At 42.4% G+C, this 23389-nt stretch overlaps 1 protein-coding gene across 1 annotated transcript in view; it reads right to left on the bottom strand.

Annotated features, from left to right (window-relative positions):
- Window positions 1-9275: 9275 nt before the first annotated feature.
- Window positions 9276-23389, bottom strand: part of EBI3 (Epstein-Barr virus induced 3) — a 77833-nt gene continuing 63719 nt past the window's right edge. Inside the window, exons 3-6 of the mRNA XM_073588100.1 lie at window positions 22084-22201; window positions 20832-21010; window positions 16913-17076; window positions 9276-13246 (exon numbers count right to left, since the gene is read on the bottom strand). Of these exons, the coding sequence (XP_073444201.1) occupies window positions 13073-13246; window positions 16913-17076; window positions 20832-21010; window positions 22084-22201 (635 nt within the window). The 3' untranslated portion in view covers window positions 9276-13072. The remainder of the gene's footprint in view (window positions 13247-16912; window positions 17077-20831; window positions 21011-22083; window positions 22202-23389) is intronic.

The following is a 23389-nucleotide window of genomic DNA, read 5'->3' as shown; positions in this document are numbered from 1 at the left end:
GCTGACAGGAAGGTAAGGAGGAACTTCCGGGTTACTGGAGGTTCCTCACCGCAGAGCGCCCGCGCGGTCTCAGGAAGCCACGCGAGACTAAAAGCATGGAGGAGCGCTCCCTGCCCCCTCCAAGAAAGAAAAAAAAAAGGATGGTTAAAATTTCTCAGCGCCGGCAGTGGTATTCTGAGCCGGGCGCATACCAATTAGCCGCGCCTACCGGCAGGGGCACCTGGAGGGGGAGGTACTGGCGTATTGAAGGAGGATATAAAAAAACCATGGGGATATGGATATGGCGTGCAAACATGTCTTCCCCAAGACAGGACACGCATCCCCAGGCAGGTGAAGCGGCAGCCAAGGATCACTCACGTCGAGATTCCTCGGATAGAAGCCACGTCAACAAGCCTCCTTCTCAGCCTCCTGAGCCAGTACCTACAGCTTCTCTGGGTGAGTGGGCGTCTCTCTACCTATCAAGCTGATAATTATCTTTGTCTCTCTCTCCCTCTCCTCCGCTACATTCACCGCAGGCTAAGAGGAAGGAAAAATCAAAAAATAAAGAATGTGCCCTCTGTACACGTCCTCTACCGGACTCTTACACAAAAAGACTATGTAAAAAATGCATTAATGAAACAGCAAAACAGGCTTCAGCATCAGCCACAGACATAAGGGCCATAATAAGAGAAGAATTACAGGCCCTATCCCAGTCTAGCATACCTATGAATACTAAGGCTAACAAGCCAGCTACGGTTAGCATGGAGACTGATGAGGACGATACTCTCTGATACTTCCAATGCATCCACATCATCATCTTCCTCAGATATGGAGGGGCGTTTGTGTTTTCCTTTAGATAACATGGACAACTTGGTTAAATCCGTGAGGAACACCATGGGGTGCACAGAGACAAAGGAGCCGCAAACGACACAAGAAATTATGTTTGCAGGGCTAACAGGAAAAGGAGAGTTTTTCCTGTTATACCAGCTATAAAAGCTATGGTTAAGAAGGAATGGGAGAAGCAGGACCAGAGAGCTTATCTTCCCTCGGCCTCAAAAAGAAGGTACCCCTTCAGCGACGAAGAATTGGCAATATGGTCTAAGATCCCGAAAGTGGATGCAGCAGTCGCCTCCACCTCAAAACAATCGGACTTACCAGTGGAGGATGCAGGGGTTCTAAAAGACCCACTTGACCGAAAAGCTGATGGCTCATTAAAAAGGGCATGGGAGGCGGCTATCGGCACGTTTAATCCGGCAATAGCTAGTACTTGCACAGCTCATTCTATGCTGGTCTGGATTGATCAACTAGACCAGTAAATAGACCAAGAAATCTCCAGAGGCAAGCTACGAGCTACCATACCACTGATCCGTGGCGCAGCTGCATATATAGCAGATGCTTCGGCTGATTCATTACACATGGCAGCCAGAACAGCAGGCTTACTTAATAACGCCAGACGTAGCCTGTGGCTTAAAAGCTGGAGAGGTGACACCCAATCCAAGGCAAAGCTTTGTGCCATTCCTTGTGAGGTCACATTCTTGTTTGGGAAAGCCTTAGATGAAATCCTGACTAAAGCAAAGGAAAGGAAAAAAGGGGTTCCCTAACCCCTATCTCCCATTTTATAGGAAGGCGTTTAGGAGATGACCATTTGGCAGAGGGAGACCAGCAGAAAATCAAAATCGCTGGGCCACGAAGGAAGAAAAAAGCAAAGGTGCCATGTTTAGAGGATCCTCCTTCCGCAGGGACAGGAGCTAAAGAGCCAGGTCCTCCAGTAGGAGGGAGGCTAAATTTTTTTCTTCAGGAATGGGAGAAAGTTACAGCCAGCCCGTGGGTTCTGGGCATTGTTTGAGAAGGGTTAAGGATAGAGTTCCATCACGTACCCCGTAACTCAGTTATCATAACATCTTTCAGCTCGCAAATCCAACATCGGGCCCTGGAGGCTGAGATTTTGAGTCTGTTGGACAAAAAAGTTTTGGTCAATGTGCCTAAAGGACAGGAATGGAGAGGATTTTACTCCCCTCTCTTTCTGGTACCTAAACCAGATGGCTCATTCAGGACAATAATCAACCTGAGGAAGCTAAATTCATTTATAATAAACCATAAATTTAAGATGGAATCCATAAGATCTACAATTAAGCTCCTCTTCCCCAATTGTATGATGACAGGCTTGGATCTGAAAGATGCTTATTATCATCTTCCGATCCATTACAGATATCAGAAATACCTCAGAGTGGCTGTATTCCTCGATGGCACCATACAACATCTCCAGTTCGCAGCCATGCCATTCGGCCTTTCCATCGCACCACGAGCCTTTACAAAGGTGATGCTGGAGGTGATGGCTTTCTTATGCCAAAAGGACACACTGATAGTACCCAATCTGGATGACTTTTTGATAATAGGAAATTCAACTCGGCAATGTAATAAACAAGTTGCTGATGCAATCTTATCCCTACAGGCTCTAGGTTGGATAATAAACTTCAAAAAGTCCAGAATCGAGCCACAATCCGTTCAGTCCTTCCTGGGTCTCCAACTAGACTCCATAAATCAAAAATGTCTGCTGCCACAGGTGAAAATTTCAGCGATTAAAATAAAAGTCAGGTCAGCAATAGACAGGCCACACATATCCCTAAGGGATGCAATGTCCCTCCTGGGGTCCCTGACTTCCTGCATTCCAGCAGTTCGATGGGCACAGTTCCACACGAGGGAATTACAGCATCAAATCCTCTTAGAAGAAACCCATGACCGTGGGAATTTGACAAAGAAAATTACTTTATCCCAGACGGTCCTATCCTCCCTAGCATGGTGGCTAGAGGATGATAAATTATCGGGAGGAGTACCATGGGTGATAACACCCTCCTGTATAATTACTACCGATGCCAGCCCCACAGGATGGGGGGGCTCATATGGGAAGCATCTTCACCCAGGGCCTATGGGATATAAGTGAGGGTCAGGATTCTTAAAACTTGAAAGATTTAAAGGCGGTTAGTCATGCATTATATCATTTTCTTCCACAGTTACGAGGGGAAGACGTGAGAATCCTTTCAGACAACACCACAGTGGTCTCATATCTGAACAGGCAAGGCGGGACTCGATCAGTCGCGTTAATGTCTTCCGCAAGAAAGATCTTGTCCTTAGCCAAAAAACATTTTTTGTCTCTCTCGGCTCTCCATATAAGAGGGAGAGACAATTCGGAAGCAGACTTTCTAAGCCGCCATACACTACGGCAAGGAGAGTGGTGCCTGAGCCAATAGATATTTACACGCATCGTGTCACTATGGGGTCTTTGCCAGATAGATATCTTCACCACCAGGGAAAACAGGCAAGTGCGAAGATTTGCCTCTTTGAACGTGACAGACAATCCAGAAATTCTGAATGCCCTCCAAGCCCCATGGCAGTTCAAACTAGCATATGCATTTCCCCCAATCATACTATTGCCGCAGGTGATCAGGAAGATCAGGGCAGAAAAGGCACGAATAATCTTGATAGCGCCATTCTGGCCTAGGAGGTCATGGTTCTCTTGCCTCCAGGCAATGTCAGTGACAGACCCTTGGGTACTTCCTTCAATCCCCAAGCTCCTCTCGCAGGGGCCATTCTTCCATCCTCAAGTGGACAACCTCCACTTGACGGCTTGGAACTTGAAAGGGAAATGTTGAGAGCAAGAGGATTCACGGAAGGGTTAGTCAATACTCTCCTACAGAGTCGAAAATTGGCAACAACAAAAATTTACACCAGGGTATGGAAGAAATTCCTAGAGTTCCACACAGCTCCCGACTCTAGAGAAATTCCGATAACATCGATCCTAGAATTTCTACAAAAAGGGAAAGAGTTGGGACTATCTGTTAACACACTGAAGGTCTAGGTGTCTGCTCTAGGAGCCCTCTATAGTTATAATGTGGCAGGCAATAGATGGGTAGCCAGATTCATCTCGGCCTGTGAGCGGAGCGAAGCGGTACACATACCCAGAGTTCCTCCTTGGGACTTGAATCTCGTACTAGAGGCCCTTACACGCTCCCCCTTTGAGCCATTAGACTCTATCCCTTAAGCACCTATCTCTCAAGACTGTACATACAAGCACTCTCAATAGAACCCCCTTTTCTATTGACATTCCAGGATCAGCTAATATTAAAACCAGACTCCTGATACCTACCAAAAGTAGCAGGGAAGTTTCATAAGTCACAAGAGAGTCACCTCCCCTCATTTTTTAGTAACCCTTCTACTCCAGAAGAAGAAAAGTTTCATACACTAGACGTTAGAAGAGCAGTATTACAATACATCGCGAGATCTAGCAGCTGGAGGAAGATTAGGGCTCTATTTATTTCCTTTCAGGTCCAAAAGAAGGGATATGAGGTCACAAGGGGTACCCTGTCTCGATGGATCAGTGACGCGATCAGTCTGGCATACTCCGTGAGCAATGAAAATCCTCCAAATGGTATCAGGGCACATTCCGCCAGAGCTATGGCTTCCTCATGGGCAGAGAGGGGAGACGTCGCAATCGAGTCTATATGTAAGGCCGCAACTTGGTCAACGCCCTCTACTTTTTATAACCACTATAGGCTTGATTTATCATGCTCTTCTGACCTAACCTTTGGTAGAGCGGTCCTCGGCACGGTGGTCCCTCCCAGGTGAAGGTCTCTGAAAGTCTCTCCAAGTGGGTGCTGTCGTGGCGAAGAGTAAAAAGCCGGGTTACTTACCGGTAATGCTCTTTTAATGAGTCCATGACAGCACCCGTTCACTACCCTCCCTAGAAGTTAACATAATGTACATACACCTTCTTAGATGTAAAATAAATAAAATTTGAATATTGAATAATATAATAGCCTAATAATTGGCGGTTCCCCCGCGTACTCTGAAATCCAACTGAGGAGGAGAGGTGGACCGCCCTCTTTTATCTCTGTAGGTTTCCTGTTCCTATGGGCGGATCCCTCTCTCCAAGTGGGTGCTGTCGTGGACTCATTAAAAGAGCATTACTGGTAAGTAATCCGGCTTTTCATGGTCCTAAAGTGGCCTAGCCAGTCTCCAGACCTGTACCCAATAGAAAATCTTTGGAGGGAGCTGAAACTCAATGTTGCCTAGCGACCGAACCGAAACCTGAAAGATCTGAAGATATGTATGGAGGATTGGGCCAAAATCCCTTCTGCGGTGTGTGCAAGCTTGGTCAAGAAATACAGGAAACATCTGACCCCTTTAATTGCAAAAAAAAGGTTTCTGTACCAAATATTAAGTTCTGTTTTTCTATTATATTAAATACTTATTTCATGCCATAAAATGCAAATTAGGCTAGTTTCACACTAGCTTATTTTCCACGCAGCGCTCGGCGCCGCTAAGCTCCGCCCCATCCAGTCATCTCCGCCTAGTATCGCACACGGCTGCATGCGATCTGCGCACCCTATCTTTAGCAAAGGGTGCGCTGGCCGTGCGCTGGCCGTGCACTAGTAGGATTTTAGCGTGCGCTATGCACTTTTGAAGGTGCGCCGAGCGCGCCAAAATGCAACATGGTGCGTTCGGCGCACACCGGCGCACCTTCAAAAGTGCACAGCGCACGCTAAAATCCTACTAGCGCACGGTCTGCACACCCTATGCTAAAGACCGGATGGGGCAGGCAGGGGGCGGGGCTTAGTGGCACCGAGCGCTGCGTGGAAAATAAGCTAGTGTGAAACTAGCCTTACATGTGTAAAAATCATACAATGTGATTTTCTGGATTTTTTTCTTTAAGATTCTGTCTCTTACAGTTGAAGTGTACCTGTGTTAAAAATTACAGACCTCTCCATTCTTTGTAAGTGGGAAGACTTGCAAAATCAGGGTATGCTTATTTTCCCCACTGTATATGTAATATACACTAAATGCTCACTTTAAAATACGGGACACCATCTAGTTGGATACGCAATCACAGTGCAGCTTTAATTTTATTAGATGTATAATAATGATGAAAGTGGAATTTGTTGGTTGCTATGGACAACGAAGACAGTTTTGATAAATGAGGCCCTTTATATATTTATCGACAGTGGCTATAAAAGTCTACACTCCCCTGTTAAGACGCCAGGTTTTTGTCATGTAAAGCGCAAAAGCCATGGTCAGTAAACAGCTTACAACACAGCAAAGGGATCTTACTGTTGAAATTTATCAGTTAGGAAAAAGGCACGAAATAATTTCCAAGGCATTAGATGTACTATGCAACACTCAAGACGGTCAGCAAGAAGTGGCTTATATTTGGCACAACAATGATATAACCTAGAACTGGATATCCCTCAAAAATTGATGAAAAAACTAGAAAATTAGTTCCGGAGGCCTACAACAAAATTAAATGAGCCATAGAGATTTTCGGCACCATTTTTAATTGAACAGTACAATACCAATGTTTGCCTTTTAGGAATGTTAAAATTAATAGACACTGATTCACACGGTAGGATCGGAGAAAACGCAAATAGGGTATTATCTGATAAACAGGGTACGAACAGTACTAGATTTCTACTCACCTGGTATAGGAGAGGTATAACGCATGGAATTGTCAGTCAGCTGCTGCACATCCACAGGTCAAACCAGTGACCGCAAAAACATATGATTTAATGGAACTTTTAGTGGATCTTATGCGCTGCTTAACATGACAAACAATTACTCATACATCAACAGGTCGCTGCTTTATTCATATTCCCAACACGTTTCAAAGTGAAAAACACTTCTTCCTCAGTGCACAAAATCCACTAAAAGTTCCATTAAATCATATAAAATTAATAGACACAAGGAAGGAGGATATGTCATATGCTGCTAGATCACTGCTAATTGTAGGGCAGTGCACTTGGAAAGGCAAATAAAGGCCACAATTACTAAAGAAAAAAAAAGGTTTAAAAATAGCAAAAATGTTAATTATAGCCACATGCCAATAGTCTCCCACTGACTCACTGGAATGAATTTAGGAGATCATTGGCACTGCATACTCAGCAGTTATATCAAAGCTGCAAACCGAGGCCAGAGATATCCGTGCCACTGTCTGGCAGTAGTGCTGTGGGTGCCAACAGTCCCCGATCCGCTAAGCGGTATGTGTTAAGGGCCCGTCACACTAAGCGATATCGCTAGCAATATCTCTATAACGTCACTGGATTTTGTGACGTAGCAGCGATGTTGCTAGCGATCTCGCTATGTCTGGAACTTACCTCTGACCGGCTCCCCAGCTGGTTATCGCTGATCGCGCGAGAACGTCCTGGACCGTTTCTCGACATCAGCGTCCTGCTGGGGCTTCCTGTGGCGCCGACGAGCGACGCGTGGACGCAGGCGGGAGGACGTCAGTATCGCAACGTCTGACAGGTAAGTAGCGACCCCTGCGATGTCGCTGGTGAGATCTGCCTGTGTGGCAGCTCATTAGCGACCACTTAGCGATGTACCAGCGATCCTGACCGCGTCATATCGCTGGTTGGGATCGCTGGTGCATTGATAAGTGTGACAGTACCTTTACGGAGATTACGCTCCTTGTTTCCCTATCACCGCGTCTCAATCGGAGATCGTTTCTCCTTGAAAGACTGAGAAATATGGGTCGTTAGCGACATTGTTCAGAAAAACAACATACTTAAGTTGATTGGAGAGGGTAACACTTATAAAGAAGTGCTGTTCAGCTAAAATGATCTCCAGTGCTTTAAAATGGAAAGCCAAACCAGAGAGAAATGGAAGAAGATAGACAAGCATTCAAATGGATGGAGGAATAGCCAGAATGGCAAAGGCTCAGCCAATGATCAGCTCCAGGATGATCACAGACAGTCTCAAGTTACCTGTAAGGACTGTGACAGAAGACACTTGTGTGACGCTAATCTCTTACCAAGTACTGTAAAAAAAAATGTAAAAAAAAAGACATACTGAAGCGGATACAATTTGCCAAATGGCACATCAACCGGCCTGGATCGAAATGAGAGAAAAATTTTGTGGACTGATGAAAGTAATATTGTTCTTTATGGGGGCCAAGGGCTGCAGACAGTTCGTCAGACGACCCCCAACGTCTGCATTCAAGCCACAGTACACTCTGCCTGGTGGTGCCAGCAGCATATGGGCATGTTTCTCTTACTATGGTTCCACACCTATTTACCAGGGATCATGGACCAGTTTGCATATATTACAATAAGAGGTCATGTTGCCTTACGCTGAAGAGGCTATGCCCTTGAAATGGGTGCTTCTACCAGACAACGATCCTAAATACACAAGTAAACAAAATTGAGGTTATGGAGTGGCCAGCCCAATCCCCAGACCTTTTTCTAAAAGAACACTTGTGGGGTGACATAAAAATGCTGTTTCTGAAGCAAAGCCAATAAATGCCATAAATTGTGGGATGTAGTCCGAGCATCCTGGGCTGGAATAACAGATGACAGGGGTGAGAAGTTGGCTGACTCTATGCAACATCGATGTGAAGCAGTTCTTAAAAAACTGTGGGTATGCAACTAAATATTAGGTGAGTGATTCACTGCTATTTTTTTAGAACAGCCCAATGTTCATTTTTTATTTTCGTAAAGTAGTTTGAAATTTATATACATTTCTCTTCATGTTTTGAATTAGAAAACAGTGTGCAATGTTTCCAATGCATGGAAATAAAAACTAGTGTAAAGGTTTTGTATTTAACTCATGTTTTTGAACACTACTGTACGTGTGCTATCTGTAAGAAATATGTGCAATACAGTACAGACGTGCAATGCGGACGTCTGAAAGAGGTCATAGAATTGATTGAGAAACAGTGGGTACGGAAAGTGTTCAGACTCCTTTAAATGTTTCATTGTTTCATTGCAGCAATTTGGTAAATTCAAAAAAGTTCTTTTTTTTCTCATTAATGTACACTCTGCACCCCATCTTGACTGAAGAAAACAGAAATGTAGAACTTTTTGCAAATTTATTAAAAAAGAAAAACTGAAATATCACATGGCCATAAGTATTCAGACCCTTTGCTCAGACACTCATATTTAAGTCACATGCTGCCCATTTCCTTGTGATCCTCCCTGAGATGGTTCTACTCCTTCATTGGAGTCCAGCTGTGTTTACTTAAACTGATAGGACTTGATTTGTAAAGACACACACCTGTCTATATAAGTCCTCACAGCTCACAGTGCATGTGAGACCAAATGAGAATCATGAGGTCAAAGGAACTGACCAAGTATCTCAGAGACAGAATTGTGGCAAGGCACAGATCTGGCCAAGGTTACAAAAGAATTTCTGCAGTACTCAAGGGTCTGAATACTTTCTGTACCCACTGAATGCTTAATTTATTAACAGGGATGTGCCCCGTAATAAATTATGACATACCAAAACAAAGGGAAGCCAAAAAGTCCATATAGAAATAAGAATATAAACTTTATTAGAATAAGAATAAAACAAGTTTAAATTATAAAGTGAGACTAAGACAACAGAAATCCCTTTGCATGCATCCAAAGGGATGGCAACCAGTATGTCTGATGAGCTCAGTAGCCCATATATGAGGATACATACGTAGAAGTCAATATTCAATGGGGGTGAAATGCATAAAATAGAAAGATCAACTGCATAATTAAATGTTCCAAGTGGACCTAGGATTCATCCACAATAAGATATTAAAAATACCATGGAAGCATAAATGTTAGTACAACTAGTCCATGTGGGCTTCAATAATATTCAACAGTAGTGTTAAAAATGAGAGGAGAATGCACTCTGGTGGTCAGTGTGCAAAAGCATACATGATGATACATAAATATATATTTGTTACTTAGACCCCTACTTATAATAAAGAGGGGGAACAAAGAGATCCATAATTAAAATATAATTGTATTAAACATAAGGTTAAAACAAAAAATTAAAAAAGCAGAATGCCTCACATAGAAGGACCGTACCAACTCCCAGAATAAAGACCGGAATCCAATTATATATATGAATACCAAGTGATTAAATGATCTCTGTATCAGGTCAGATCAGTTTCAGTAGTAAAAAGTTACAAGTGAACACAGTAATAAATTCATAATACACAAAATGCTAATAGAATATTATAAATACAAATTTAGCCTAATATGGAGGAAAGAATCACAGTGGCTGTCGGTGTTAATTTTACTTGAATAAAGTCTCTGTTAAAATAAGCAAAAAAAGATGAATGACACGTATAATGCTGAGCTACCTATAGCACCAAGGCTGTTATAAATACAGTATAATGGTCACACTAGATGATGCTAATGAGCAAAGATAGCTCGAATAGTAGGGGCTTGACTAATAGGCTGAGAACCAGACACCATGCAGTTCCCTTGTGTGAACAGCGCCCTATGCTGGCCTTTATTGTGCAATAGTATACTGGGCAGTCACCCCCTCCAGGAATGGGTAGGTGGAGAGTGGCTGCTTATCTAGCATTTTGCACCTGTGTTGCTGACATCTTGCTTTATGGGATGGCTGCACCCTGTAGTGCATTTGTTCCATGATCTGGGCAGATAAGTGTTGCTGCCTTTTTGTCTGCTGTTTAAATTGAATTTCTGGAGACTTTGAGTCTTTAGTGGCTTTCCTAATTTATTCATATATATAATTGGATTCTAGTCTTTATTCTGGGAGTTGGCACAGTCCTATGTGAGGCATTCTGCGTTTTAATTTTATTGTTTGTTTTAACCTTATATGTAATAAAATTATATTTTAATTATTTATCTTTTCGTTCCCCCTCTTTATTTTAAATAGGGGTCTGAGTAACATATTCTGAGTTAAAGTGCCATTTTTTACTTTTTTGGACACTATAGTGACATAGCAATTATATATACTGTATATAGATATATCGTGTACGTAAGCCAGGAGGGAAGGGGACTAAGACCCTGATGTGCATTTCAGCAAGCTTTTTATTAAGACCAGTGCATAAAATGGCTGTCATAATACCTAAGTCAGAAGGTAATATTATGATACTTCTACAAATTGAATTTAAGGCCATTTTAGTTTCAATAAATATTTTTTTGTATAGATGCTATGAATGTCCTGTAACGCGGCACGGTAGCTGTCGATGAGGTACTCGTGGTTCACTCTCCGGCACACTACATGAAAATGAAGGAGACCACCGCTCAAAAATCAACTGTCTTTTACTGAACAATAAAATACAGAGAAATATATACAGTATAGTGGAAAGCAGGTGCAAAACTTTGTGGACCTTTCTCTTAGAACATATGACATTTTCATACACCGTTCCTTATTGAGCTTGCTCCACTCTCTCCGATAGCCTCTCTAGCTACACCACTACACAGCACAGCACTTCAGGAACTTCCCTAGCCTCAAATGACAGCCCCACTAACCAGTAAGCGAGATTCCAATTTTTCAATCCACGATTCCTTGTGACTTTTCCCCTTAGGGGAGCTACTTGTGCAACTATGGCCGTTACTTAGCTTCTCTGCTTGCCAGCACCTTGGAACTGCCGCACGAGGCACTCTCTCTTTGTCACGCTGTCCTGCTCTGTCATTTGACTGTCAGATGACTCCGTAGCATTCTGTTAGGCTTTCTTCCCCAGACCTCGTCTACGGAGTATCACTCACTCCTGCTAACACTTTTCCTTGTGGATCACGCTACCCATTGCCCCAGTCACTGATCACATTAAGGACACCCAATTCATGTGGCGTTACTGACTAATCAGATCAAAGGTCTGCTCTAGCTCCTCCCTAGGAACAGGTGGGTTGGCCTGGCGGTCAGTGGCCTGCTGATGGCCCATGCAGTTGCAATCTTGGTTCTTCTGTGAAGCCCAACCTGTGGGTGGGCTTCATAGGGGAATATCATTTTCACTATACACTGGAATATTGTAGTATTACAGTATAGACATCAGACCTGGGCAACGTGCAGCCCTTTGGCTGTTCCCGTCTGGCCCATGGACAGTCAAAATGCTGGAAACATCATCCCACACCACCTGGCCTTCACTTGCCCAGTGACTCTATTTTATCGGTAATTGCATCCTCGGGATGCAGATAATGGTGAATACAATGACTGAACAGGGAGCTGTCGTTTTCCACCATTAAGCCTGTGCATCCAAAAGTGCAGAGGCGATGACATGACTACATCGCGATTGTTGTGAGGAGCTCAGTACACAGCACAGACCAGAGAAGCAGAAATGGGGATAGGGGACTTTTTTTCTTTAAGTTATTAGTACTGGTGGGGGCAGTGTGGGGACTTTATACTGTGTGCTATGTGGTGGCATCATACTTCGGGGGGGGCTGCATGAGGACATCATACTACGTGAGGATCTGTGCGGGCACATCATATTGTTTGACTGGCTGTGTGGACAGACATCATATTGTGGCGGGGGAAGCTGGGTGGAAATCATAGTGTGTGGGGATATCTTATTGTGTTGGCAGCTGTTGACCAAGATACAAGGGATGAATAGCAGCAGTATGATTTATTGATTTATATAAACTTTTACAAAAAAGCAGTGAACTACATGGTTTTGATTCGCTGCTACTGGTAGGAATTCAGGTTACAATAAGCCCTGCCGTAACATATATTAGCAGCAGGAGCAGCTAATCATCAAACTTAATTTATGTCGCAGGTGCCCCAAAATGATATTAAAAAATGTATGCTCAGCGCATAAAAAAACAAATCCTCACCTCATCACTCCTTTAATGGAAAAATGCAAAAAAAAAAAATTTGCATCATCAGTAAGTGTTTTTCTTTTACAAACTTTTTTTTTTTTTACTACTAAAATCTAAAAAAAAAAACCATGTTTGGTATTGCCGTACCCTTACTGACATGATGAAGCATACTGTAAGGTCATTTTAACCAAATAGCACGTACCATAACATTAAAACCCAAATAACAATGTCAGAATTGCATTTTTTTTTCACCGTTTTACCAGCCTTGGATTATTTTTCCTGCTTTACAGTATATTACATGGTAAAGTAAGTGGCATCATTCAAAACTTCAAATTGTCCCCCCAAAAATAGGAAAATAAGCTCTTCAAGTGACTATGTGCGCAAAAAATAACAAAGTTCTATAAACAAATGTTGCTTTAATAAAAAAAATGAAAGCTCAAAAATGAAATTTCTGTCACTAGGTAAATAGAGCTCGGTTTAACCCCTTCCCTTGCTATAAGGTAGGCACAGCCTGTATCGGTTATTTCCAGTAGGTGATGCAGTGTCAGTGTGTAATCATTGTTTAACTATACAGAAAAACACACAAAATCATTTGGCTTCCATGGACGACCAGCTACTACTTCACTCCAGTTACTGTTGTGTCCCAAGTCCGTAATATCTTTAGCAGCCACCTGAACATGTACAGTGGTTCCTGGTCGAATTCCAGTGAGCACTAAAGAGGTCTGCTCATAAGGTCCAACCTGTGGGATGTAGAAAAATAAGTGAAAGTGCAAGATGAATAGTCAGTACATGTCAGTGCTAAACGATATCAATCTTAAGAAGAATCTGTTACCAAGTGTTTGCTAGCTCATCTGAGAAGAGCATGATGTAGGGGCAGAGACCCTGATGCTAGTGATGGATCACTTTGTTTACTGGTTGCAGTAATTATGATAATAAACTCATTGTTTTTTCTGCTGCATATCTAGCAGAGCTCAGAATGCTGATCCCTGTGTAGCCCCGCCCACAACACTGATTGGAAGGTTTCTGTGTACACTGTGTATTGACAGAAAGCTGCTTATCAGTGGTGGGGGGTGTGCTTAAACAGATCAGGAGGACTACTTGGTACAATAGTCCTGCAGTGATACTCTCCTGCTTTTATTGAAACCGCACACATCCTAGTAAGTGACACATCGCTGAAATCAGGATCTCTGCACCTACATCATGGTGCGCTCAGAGTACATAGCAAAATCCTGCTGATAACATATTTTCCCCAGACAACTTCTATTAACTATTCACAAGATAGGTAACAAATGTTTGTCAGTAGGGGTCTGACTGGGGGGACTTGCAAGGATCGCCAGTACGGGGCACTTTTATCCCCATTAGAATTAAGCCTCAATGTGCATGCTCAATCTGCACTCTATTCATTCTCTACGGGGCTGCTGAGCAACTTTTTGACCTGCAGCTCCATTTTGAATCCAGGATAAAAAAATCTCCCGAGGATGGAGGGTAATTTGTTTTAACCGGGCAACCCTTAACAAAGCTCAGAAGGGAAGAAGAGCCATATCTGAGTTCAAATTTTGCTGGAATGCTTTGAGGCTGCCAGGTCACATTGGCAGAGCCCCTGAAGTTCCAGAAGAGCAGAAAGTGTTGTCATTTTACAAACTCCACCCCCTAATGAATTGATCTAGGGGTGCATTGAGCATGCTGACACCACATGTGCCTCATAGAAATGTATACGATTGGGCAGTGAAGAAAGAATAATTTCATTTTTACCTCTAAAAAGTTGTTTTAGTAGATAATTTTTAAATTTTTTTTAAAGCTAATAGGAAAAAATAGACCTCTCAGTTTATTGTGTAATTTCTCCTGATTCGGCCAATACCCTAAATGTAATCGGTAACTATTTTTGAAGCACAGTACAAAGCTTAGAAGGGAAGAAGCACCATATTATAGTGGAGATTTTACTGTTCTGTTTGCATGTGCCATGTCACACTGGCAGAGCCCCGGAGTTGCCAGAACAGCAGAACCCCTCCATAAGTGACCCCATTTTACAAACGAAACCTCGTCTCAATGAATTCATCTAGGGGCTCAATCGTCATATTGAAACCACCTGGTGTGTCATAGAATTTTATACCATTGGGCAGTGAAGAAAAAAGAACTACATTTTTACCACAAATGTTGTTTTAGCCCCAGATTTTACATTTTCACATGGGGAAACGGCCAAAAATTTCCACACAATTTCTGCTGAACGTGGCAATACCCCATATATGGCTGTACAATTCTGCTTAGTTTTGGGATGGATGGAGAGCTATTTGCCTCCTGGAGTGCAGATTTTCCTACAATAGTTTGCGGACTCCATATCCAGAGCCCCTGTGCTAGAAAAGCAGACTCCACTACTCAAGGGACCCCATTTTGGAAATTATACCCCTGCCAATCATACCGATACTAAATGTGGTTTAAGAACACTGTGGGGATCAGAAGGGAGGACGGCATTTGGATTCGGGAGCGCTGAATTAACCATATTTTGGGGCTTGAGGAACCATAGCGATTTTCCAGATCCTTTGTACTACCAGTAACATGGAAGCCCCTTTATTTACTTTAACAGATGATGGCCCTTTTTTAATTGAGTTGGGGCTGTTGTTGGGAACATTTTACATAACGTTAGGGGTCACATTTATCCGGCGCTCTACGCTGAGAACTTATATCAGGGTTTCCATCTACTTCTCTGAGTCAAGTGATTTAGATGAGATCCCCGAAGAATCCATTCACTATAATGAGGCCGCAGAGTTTCTCTGGACTCCGTCTGGCCTCTGTTCCGCAAGTCCTTCTTTTCAGAAGTGCACAAGTTGAAGTTTATATTGGTACCATTTTCGGGTACATTTTTTGAACACCTTCCATTCCCATTTTTGGGAGGCAGAATGAACAAAAACCAGCAATTCAGGAATTGTCGTTTTGGAGGTTTTATTGTATGCCGTTGTGCCTGTGGTAAAATTGATATGGCAGCTTTATTCTTCGGGTCAGTATGAATATAGCGATCCAACATTTATATAATTATTTTATGTTTTGGTGCTTTTATACAACAAAAGCATTTATAGAAAATATAATTATTTTTGCATCGCTTTTTAATTTTTCCACTGATGGAGCTGCAGGGCGGCTTGTTTTTTTTTTGCGGGATGGGATGACATTTTCAGCTATACCATTTTTATTTACATTTGTTTTTATCGCATCTTGTTCCACTTTTTTTCCAGCAGTATGAAGAAAAAGCATAGTTTGCCATGTTTCGTTTTTGTTAACTAGTGTGACAGTTTTATAGTTTCCTGACACAGCGATATCAAATGTGTGCTTTTTTTTACATAAAAATTTGTATTTATCGGTGTAATATATTTGTATTATTTTGTAATTCATTTTTCTATATTTTTTTTAAACAAATGTACGTTTTTTCTTTTTACTTAGTCTCTCTATGTCACTTTTTTTTCACTTTGATCACAAATATAATGCATTGCAATGCATTATATCTATATGGAAAGCTTCTTAGACCATGTTCTAAACATGGTCTAAGCATCTTTCCGTAGCTTGGTGACCCAGGGATCATCATGACAAACCAATGTCACCATGGCAACAACCAGGCCGCCCCATGTTGACGTCACGCGGGCACCAATCTTCAGGCAGAGGGAGGTCAATCCCACTGCCTGCCTCCTACATGTTGCGATCGCTCTGGATTGCAGCATTTAGAGGGTTAAACAGCCTGGGGAAGTGCCTGCACCATCCCTGGCTGTTAGCGCAGGAGCTCAGCCACTAGAATCACCGAGCTCCTGCTGTGATCAGGTAGGAGGTGCTGATATTTCAGCACTTCATGTGCGATCATGCTGTGATTGGTCAGTAAGGGTACCGTTACACCTAGCGATGCACCAGCGATCCCGACTAGCGATATGACGCGGTCAGGATCTCTGGTGCATCGCTAGGTGGTTGCTAGTGAGCTGCCACACAGGCAGATCTCACCAGCAACATCGCAGGGGTCGGGGGTCGCTACTCACCTGTCAGACGCAGCGATCCTGCGTCCTCCCGCCTGGCTCCACACGTCGCTCATCGGCGCCACAGGAAGCCCAGCAGGAAGTGGCCAACGAGGAATGGTCCAGGAGCTTCTCGCGCAATCAGCAATAACCAGCGGGGGAGCCGGTCGGAGGTAAGTATCACATGCAGCGATATCGCTAGCAATATCGCTGCAACGTCACAAAATCGGTGACTTTACAGCGATATTGCTAGCGATATCGCAGTGTGTAACGGGGGCTTAAGATTGACTGACCAATCACAGCTCCCTGAATGCGGGGATCCGCACCTCTTCCCTTGCCACTCAGCTGTCAGTATGAAATTGTCACTGTGTGTTTACATTTGGTTACATATAGGGCACAATGCTGGTTTGTTTTTCTTACCATTGTGTAGAATTTGGAACCCTCCTTTCTGTAGCGGACATTGTATTTTAGTGGGAATAGTTCTGGGTATGGCCAAGAATATGGAGGCTGCCACTGTATATATAATTTCTTGCTTTCATGACATATGGAAGATATGCTGACATTCACAGGAGGATCAGGGCGTACTAGAAAATAAAACATATTAAGTGTAATGAGTCTGACTTCTATACCAGGAAAGATCTTTGAACAAATTATTAAACATGCATGTAACTACCTGGATAAGAATGAAGGGATTAATCAGAGTCAGCATGGGTTTGTAACTAATAAGACATGTCAGACTAACTTTATTTCCTTCTATGACAGAATCACTGACTGGGTGGATCAGGGAAATGCTGTAAATATAGTATATCTTGACTTCAGCAAAGCATTTGACAAAGTATCTCACACCATCCTTATTGAAAAAATGACTAAGTATGGAATGGACAAGGCAACTGTTAGGTGGATTCATAACTGGCACTGACACTGTGGCTTGTACGCCATCTAGCCATTAGACGACCAAGTGTTGAGCAAAGCTGAAAATTAGACTCATCAGAGAAGATTACCTTACTCCAATCCTCTATGGTCCAATCCTTATGGTCTTTGGCAAACTTCAGCCTGGCTCTCCTTTACTTCTCATTGATGAAAGGCTTTTTACTACCTTTACATGACTTGAGCCCTGCCTCTAGGAGCCTGTTACAAACTGTTCTTGCCGTGCACTTCACCCCAGCTGCCATTTGCATTTCCTTTTGTAGGTCACTTGATGTCATCCTGCGGTTGCTGAATGACATTCCAATAATATGATGGTCATCCCGGTCAGTGGAGAGTCATTTTCGCCCTCTGCCTTGTCTGTAGCTTTGTTGTCCCCAATGTCTGTGGCTTCCTTTCCCTGCTGTGCGTTTTTAAACACAAGGATACACTCAGCAGGGAAAGGAAGCCACAGACAAGGATACAAACAGGTACAGGTTAGGACTGAGTTCAGACAAGGTCAGGTACAGGAACGACAGGATCTAGGATACAAGACTAAGTATGAAGCCCTCAGGAAGGCAGGAAACAAGACTCTCAAAGCACAGAGACAGGTCTGGGTATGCAGCCCCCCAGAGAAGGCGGAAACAGGACAGGACCTGGCACCTCAGTAGCAAGACACTGACTGAGGGGAAATGTTGCTCAGGCATCCTCCAATGGGTGAAGATGCCTAAAATACCTGAGGCCTCTTCACAATTGGCTGGGGACACTTTAGGAAAGTGCACCCTGTCTCTATATGACTCAGGAAGTGTCGGGGCCGCCGTCCTAAGCATACAGCCAGGAAGTATGCAGCAAGCAAGGACATGAGGCCCACAGCAAGGAAACGGCAGAGGACAGAACTCACAGCATGGCCTGGAGTGGTGAGTAAGATGGAAGGTGGGACGCCATGCAGTGATGCCGGCAGGGGTGTTACAGCTGGCTTGAGCAGGGGGACCTTGCGTGCCCTGCAGGATTTTAATCCATAACAGCATAATGTGTTACGGTAATTTTTGACTATGGTCCCAGTTCTCTTCAGCTCATTGACCAGGTCCTCCTGTGTAGTTTTGGGCTGATTTCTGACCTTTCTCAGAATCATCCTTATCTCCTGAGACAAGATCTTGCATGAAGCCCCAGACCGAAAAAGATTGACATTCATCTTGTGTTTTTTCCATTTTCTAATAATTGTGGCAACAGTTGTTGCCTTCTCACCAAACTCCTTGTCTATTGTCCTGTAACCCATCCCAGCCTTGTGCAGGTCTACAATTTCGTCCCTGGTGTCCATAGACAGCTCTTTGGACTTTGCCATGGTGGAGAGGTTGGAGTGTGACTGAGTGTGTGGACAGGTGTCTTTTATACAGGTAACAAGTTTAAACAGGAGCAGTAAATACATGCAGAGTAGGAGGGCTTCTTAAAGAACAAACAGGTCTGTGAGAGCCAGAATTCTTGCTGGTTGGTAGGTGATTAAATATTTATTTCAAGCAATAAAATGCAATTTAATTATATTAAAATAATGCAATATAGTTTACTGGTTAATATTTTTAGATTCTGTCTTTCACAGTTGAAGTGTACCTACGTTAAAATTTAAAGACCTCTCCATTATTTGTAGGTGGGAAAACTTGTAAAATTGGCAGTGTATCAAATATTATTTTCCCCTATATATGCATGCATGTTATGTAGTGTGAGTTTGTTAATATACTCACCAACCGTTGTTCTCACCGGTCTCCAGCATTGTTCTTGACCCTACATGACCCAGAAGTGGCTTTTATAATGTAAGCCTATGGAGCATCAAAACGAGACTTCTGGGTCACACATGGAGCATAGAGTGAGCTGTCTAGTCACAATTGTGGTGACGTCACTCAGAAAAGGAGAAGATCGGCACTGGACACCGAAGAGGGCGTCAGTAGGCAAGTATAATAATACACGCACACTAAATTATTTGCACATATATACACATTTAATTAAAAAAATATGCATGGGAGGTTTCTTTAAGAAGAAGTTATCAGAGTAGTGGACAACCCTTAAAGAAAACCTGTCAGCAGAATTTTACTAAACTACAGGCATTGTCATGTTGGTGTTGTTAACCTGGGTTGAAGAAATCCATCTTCTGGTTCTTGTGTAATCACCAGTGTTAGAAGTTTTCAGTTAATGAGATGCCCTTTCTCTGGGATAGGACTGTAGGCAGAGTCTCATCTTACTGCTCTAAGCCAGAGAAACCGAGGAAAGACCTGCCAGCAGGCCACTCCGAAGCACAAACATATTCCTCACCATAGAGAGAGACAGACTGTTTATGCTTCAGGGCAGCATGTGGGCAGGTCTTTCCTTGGTTTCTCTAGCCTAGAGCAGGAAGATAAGACTTTGCCTACAGGCCCACTTCGCAGCACAAGCATATCATAAACTGAAAACTTCGAACACAGATTACACAAGAACTACAAGACGGATTTCTTCACCACAGGTTTCATTTCAATCTGTGTAACAGCGGCAACAAGACAATGTCTGTAGTTTACTGAGCAACATCCTGCTGACAGGTTCACCTTAAGAGGAAATTGGTACTATTGAATCTGATTTAGCTTTACTAGTGCATCTACTACAAAGTTATGCTAATTACAATATTGTTCCACTACTTCTGTTTTAGGCTATATAATTAATGCCCACTATAATAATCTTCACAGCAGAGTTATAATGATAATGTCACTATAGCATTAGTAGTGCCAAGATTGGAAACTTTACAGCTACCACAAATACTGTGCCTACTATATCATACATATACGCTGTGGTCACTAATGTAGTGCAGAAGAAGCAGACATTAAAAAGATTAGGGATCTGGAGACTAAACAAACAGGAGGTACTTTTTTATGTGTTTATTCCTAAAAAAATATTAGAGATATTCTCAAAATTGAAAGTTATCCCCATGTCTATAATAGTGCTGTATTTCCCTGGCAGTCCCATAGGCAATGAATGGAGAAGAGGTTAAGCATGTGCACCTTCACTCTATTCAAGATTAAACCCTCAGAATCACTGGGGGGTCTCAGTATACAGACCCCCACTGATCAGCACAATACCCCTAATCCTATGGTGTGATGTTGAGAAAACCCCTTTAAATGAGTAAGAATGTAATTATCTTAATTTTATGAATTGTCATATCTGCCTTATTAAAGTGGCGCTGAGAATATATTTCAGTGGGGTTTTTTCAGTGTAATTTATTAATATGAATAAAAGATTCAAATGTAAAATATAAAGAAATGATCGGGTTTTGATGTTTTTTTTTTACCCACAAAGCGTTAACGCTTGCAGTCTCCGCCACATCACTGCACTGTGTGAACAAGGCGATATAGCGGCACAACCTTGTATACACGATCACACTTGCAATACTAGAACTCCACAGTTATGGAGCGAAACTCACTGATGTTCTCCACAAAGAAATAGTACAGTTGTGTTATGGATCCCAAGCGGTTTACAGCTGTTACATTAAGTAGATAAGGAAACGCTTCAAACATCTGAAAGCTTCTTATCTCGCAGCTCATTGGATTCATTTCATGCTGTATACATATTTTAGGTGACCCCGGTCCTATCAAGCCCAACCTAGAAAGAAATACATGTTTTAGTTATCAGACATAAGATATATTACAAAGTTTCTAATTATCAGAGAAATCTGCTTCTTTCTCCTTCAGCACTCATCTTTCATTCTCAAAATTTTCAATTCACAAGTAAAGCCTGTCTAGAGTGAATACAGATTTTTCCATTACTGAGATAGATGACAGTTAGTGCTCATGAAGTTCTGTGGAAAACCGTACCTGTCATTTCAAGAGAACTTGCAGCAAAATGTCGGTCTGCCTCTATCTCCTCCCTCCAAGCGCCAATAGTCATCTCCTACCTCTGCAAGGGCTTGTTCATAAAAACGTTTTATGCAAACGTATGGGAAACCGATGGCATGCGGACAGCACACTGACCAATGCAAGTCGCTGTGATCTTTCACATGAAAAAAAAAAAATCGCACCATGCACTATAGTGATTGTATTCTGGGTCAGACACGTCCATTATAAGACGGGGTTCACACGATCAAATGCAAATTTGTCTGTTTCACGAACAATGACAGCTTTTCATCCGAATTGTCATGTGTATGCCTTCCGGTCATCAGTTTGTTACGTCCATATGCAGTCTGCATGTCTATTTTGTACACCCATACTACGGCATCTGTTTTCTACATGAACAATAAATAATAGAGGGCATATCCAGTTTCCGATGTTAATAATAGTATTGGATCTGTGAAAAAAACATGACATATGGATGGTATCCCGTATGTGATCAGTGAGTTATAATGGTCGAGTTTGACCCAGAATACAGATCACAGTAGTGCGTATTACAACATTTTACTCCCTGACCATCGGTCCGAGAATAAAAACGTTCATGTGCACTATCACAGCGACTTGCATTGGTCAGTAGTGTGCTATCTGTATGCTATCAGTTTTACGTATGGACAGAGCACATATGTCCGTCTGAACAATCCCTACTGGGTACATATGTCTTAGCTGAAATCAGATTTTACCCATGAATTATCGGTTAAAGATCAGTCCAGGAGAAGAAAAATAAAGAAATCTCTTGTCAATATTTTACATTTCAAAATGCTTCCAATTCACTAATTGTAGAAACATTACCTGTATGATGTAAGGAAGATGGTGTGTAGGTTGGTATCAGGATGGAGGTGCCAGGTACATTTTATTTTCTCTGGGTAACTTGCAGACCAACATTGGATATGGAGCTTTTCTGGAGGAACTAAGTAGACGACAAGTTTAACCATCAACAAAGCTATATGTGTACTGTGTGTATGGTGGATATAAAGTCATGGCCAAAAGTGTTGAGACCCTTGACATTATTCCAGAAAGCAAAGTATTTCTCCCAGAAAATTTTTGCAATTACACGTTTTGTTATATACATGTTTATTTCTTTTGTGGGTATTGGAACAACACAAAAAAAGAGAAAAAAAGGCAAATTGGATATAATTTCCCACAAAACCCCAAAAATGTTCGAGACGAAATTGTGGGCACCCTTCCAAAATTGTGGGTAATCAACTTTGCTTCAAGTATGTGATGCTCATTCAAACTCACCTGTGGCAAGTAACAGGTGTGAGCAATATGAAAATCACACCTGAAACCAGATAAAAAGAGGAGAAGTTATCTGTGTATGCCACTTTAAGCATGGAACAGAAAACAGAACAGAGAGAGAAGATATCTGAGGACTTGAGAACTAAAATTGTTGAAAAATAACAACTATCTCAAGGTTACAAGTCCATTTCCAGAGATCTTGATGTTGCTTTGCTCATGGTGCGCAACATTCAAGAAGTTTACAATCCTTGGCACTGTAGCTAATCTCCCTGTAACTGGATGGAAAAGAAAAATTGATGAATGTTTGCAACATAGGATAGTCCTGATGGTGGATAAGCAGCCCCAATGAAGTTCCAAAGAAATTCAAGCTGTCCTGTAGACTCAGGATGCATCAGTGTCAGTGCAAACTATCCGTCAACATTTGAATTAAATGAAACGCTATGGCAGGAGACCCAGGGGGACCCCACTGCTGACACACAGAGATAAAAAGCTAGACTGCAGTTTGCCAAAATGTACGTGAGTAAGCCAAAATCCTTCTGGGAAAACGTATTGTGGACAGATGAGATCAAGATAGAGCTTTTTGGTAAAGCACATCATTTTACTGTTTACTGAAAATGGAATGAAGCCTACAAAGAAAAGAATGCAGTACCTACAGTCAAATCTGATGGAGGTTCAAAGATGTTTTGGGGTTGTTTAGCTGCCGCTGTCACTGGGTGCCTTGACTGTGTGCAAGGCATGATGAAATCTGAAGATTACCAAAGTATTTAGGGTCTCAATGTAATGCCCAGTGACAGAAAGCTGGGTTTTCGTCATGTGTCTTCCAGTAGGACAATGATCTTAAACATACTTCAAGAAGCAC

This window comes from Dendrobates tinctorius, unplaced genomic scaffold (genome assembly GCF_039654945.1).
Source record: "Dendrobates tinctorius isolate UK_male_01 unplaced genomic scaffold, ASM3965494v1 ptg000103l, whole genome shotgun sequence".
NCBI classification, from domain to species: Eukaryota; Metazoa; Chordata; class Amphibia; order Anura; family Dendrobatidae; genus Dendrobates; species Dendrobates tinctorius.
This window is presented reverse-complemented; position numbering and strand designations above follow the sequence as displayed.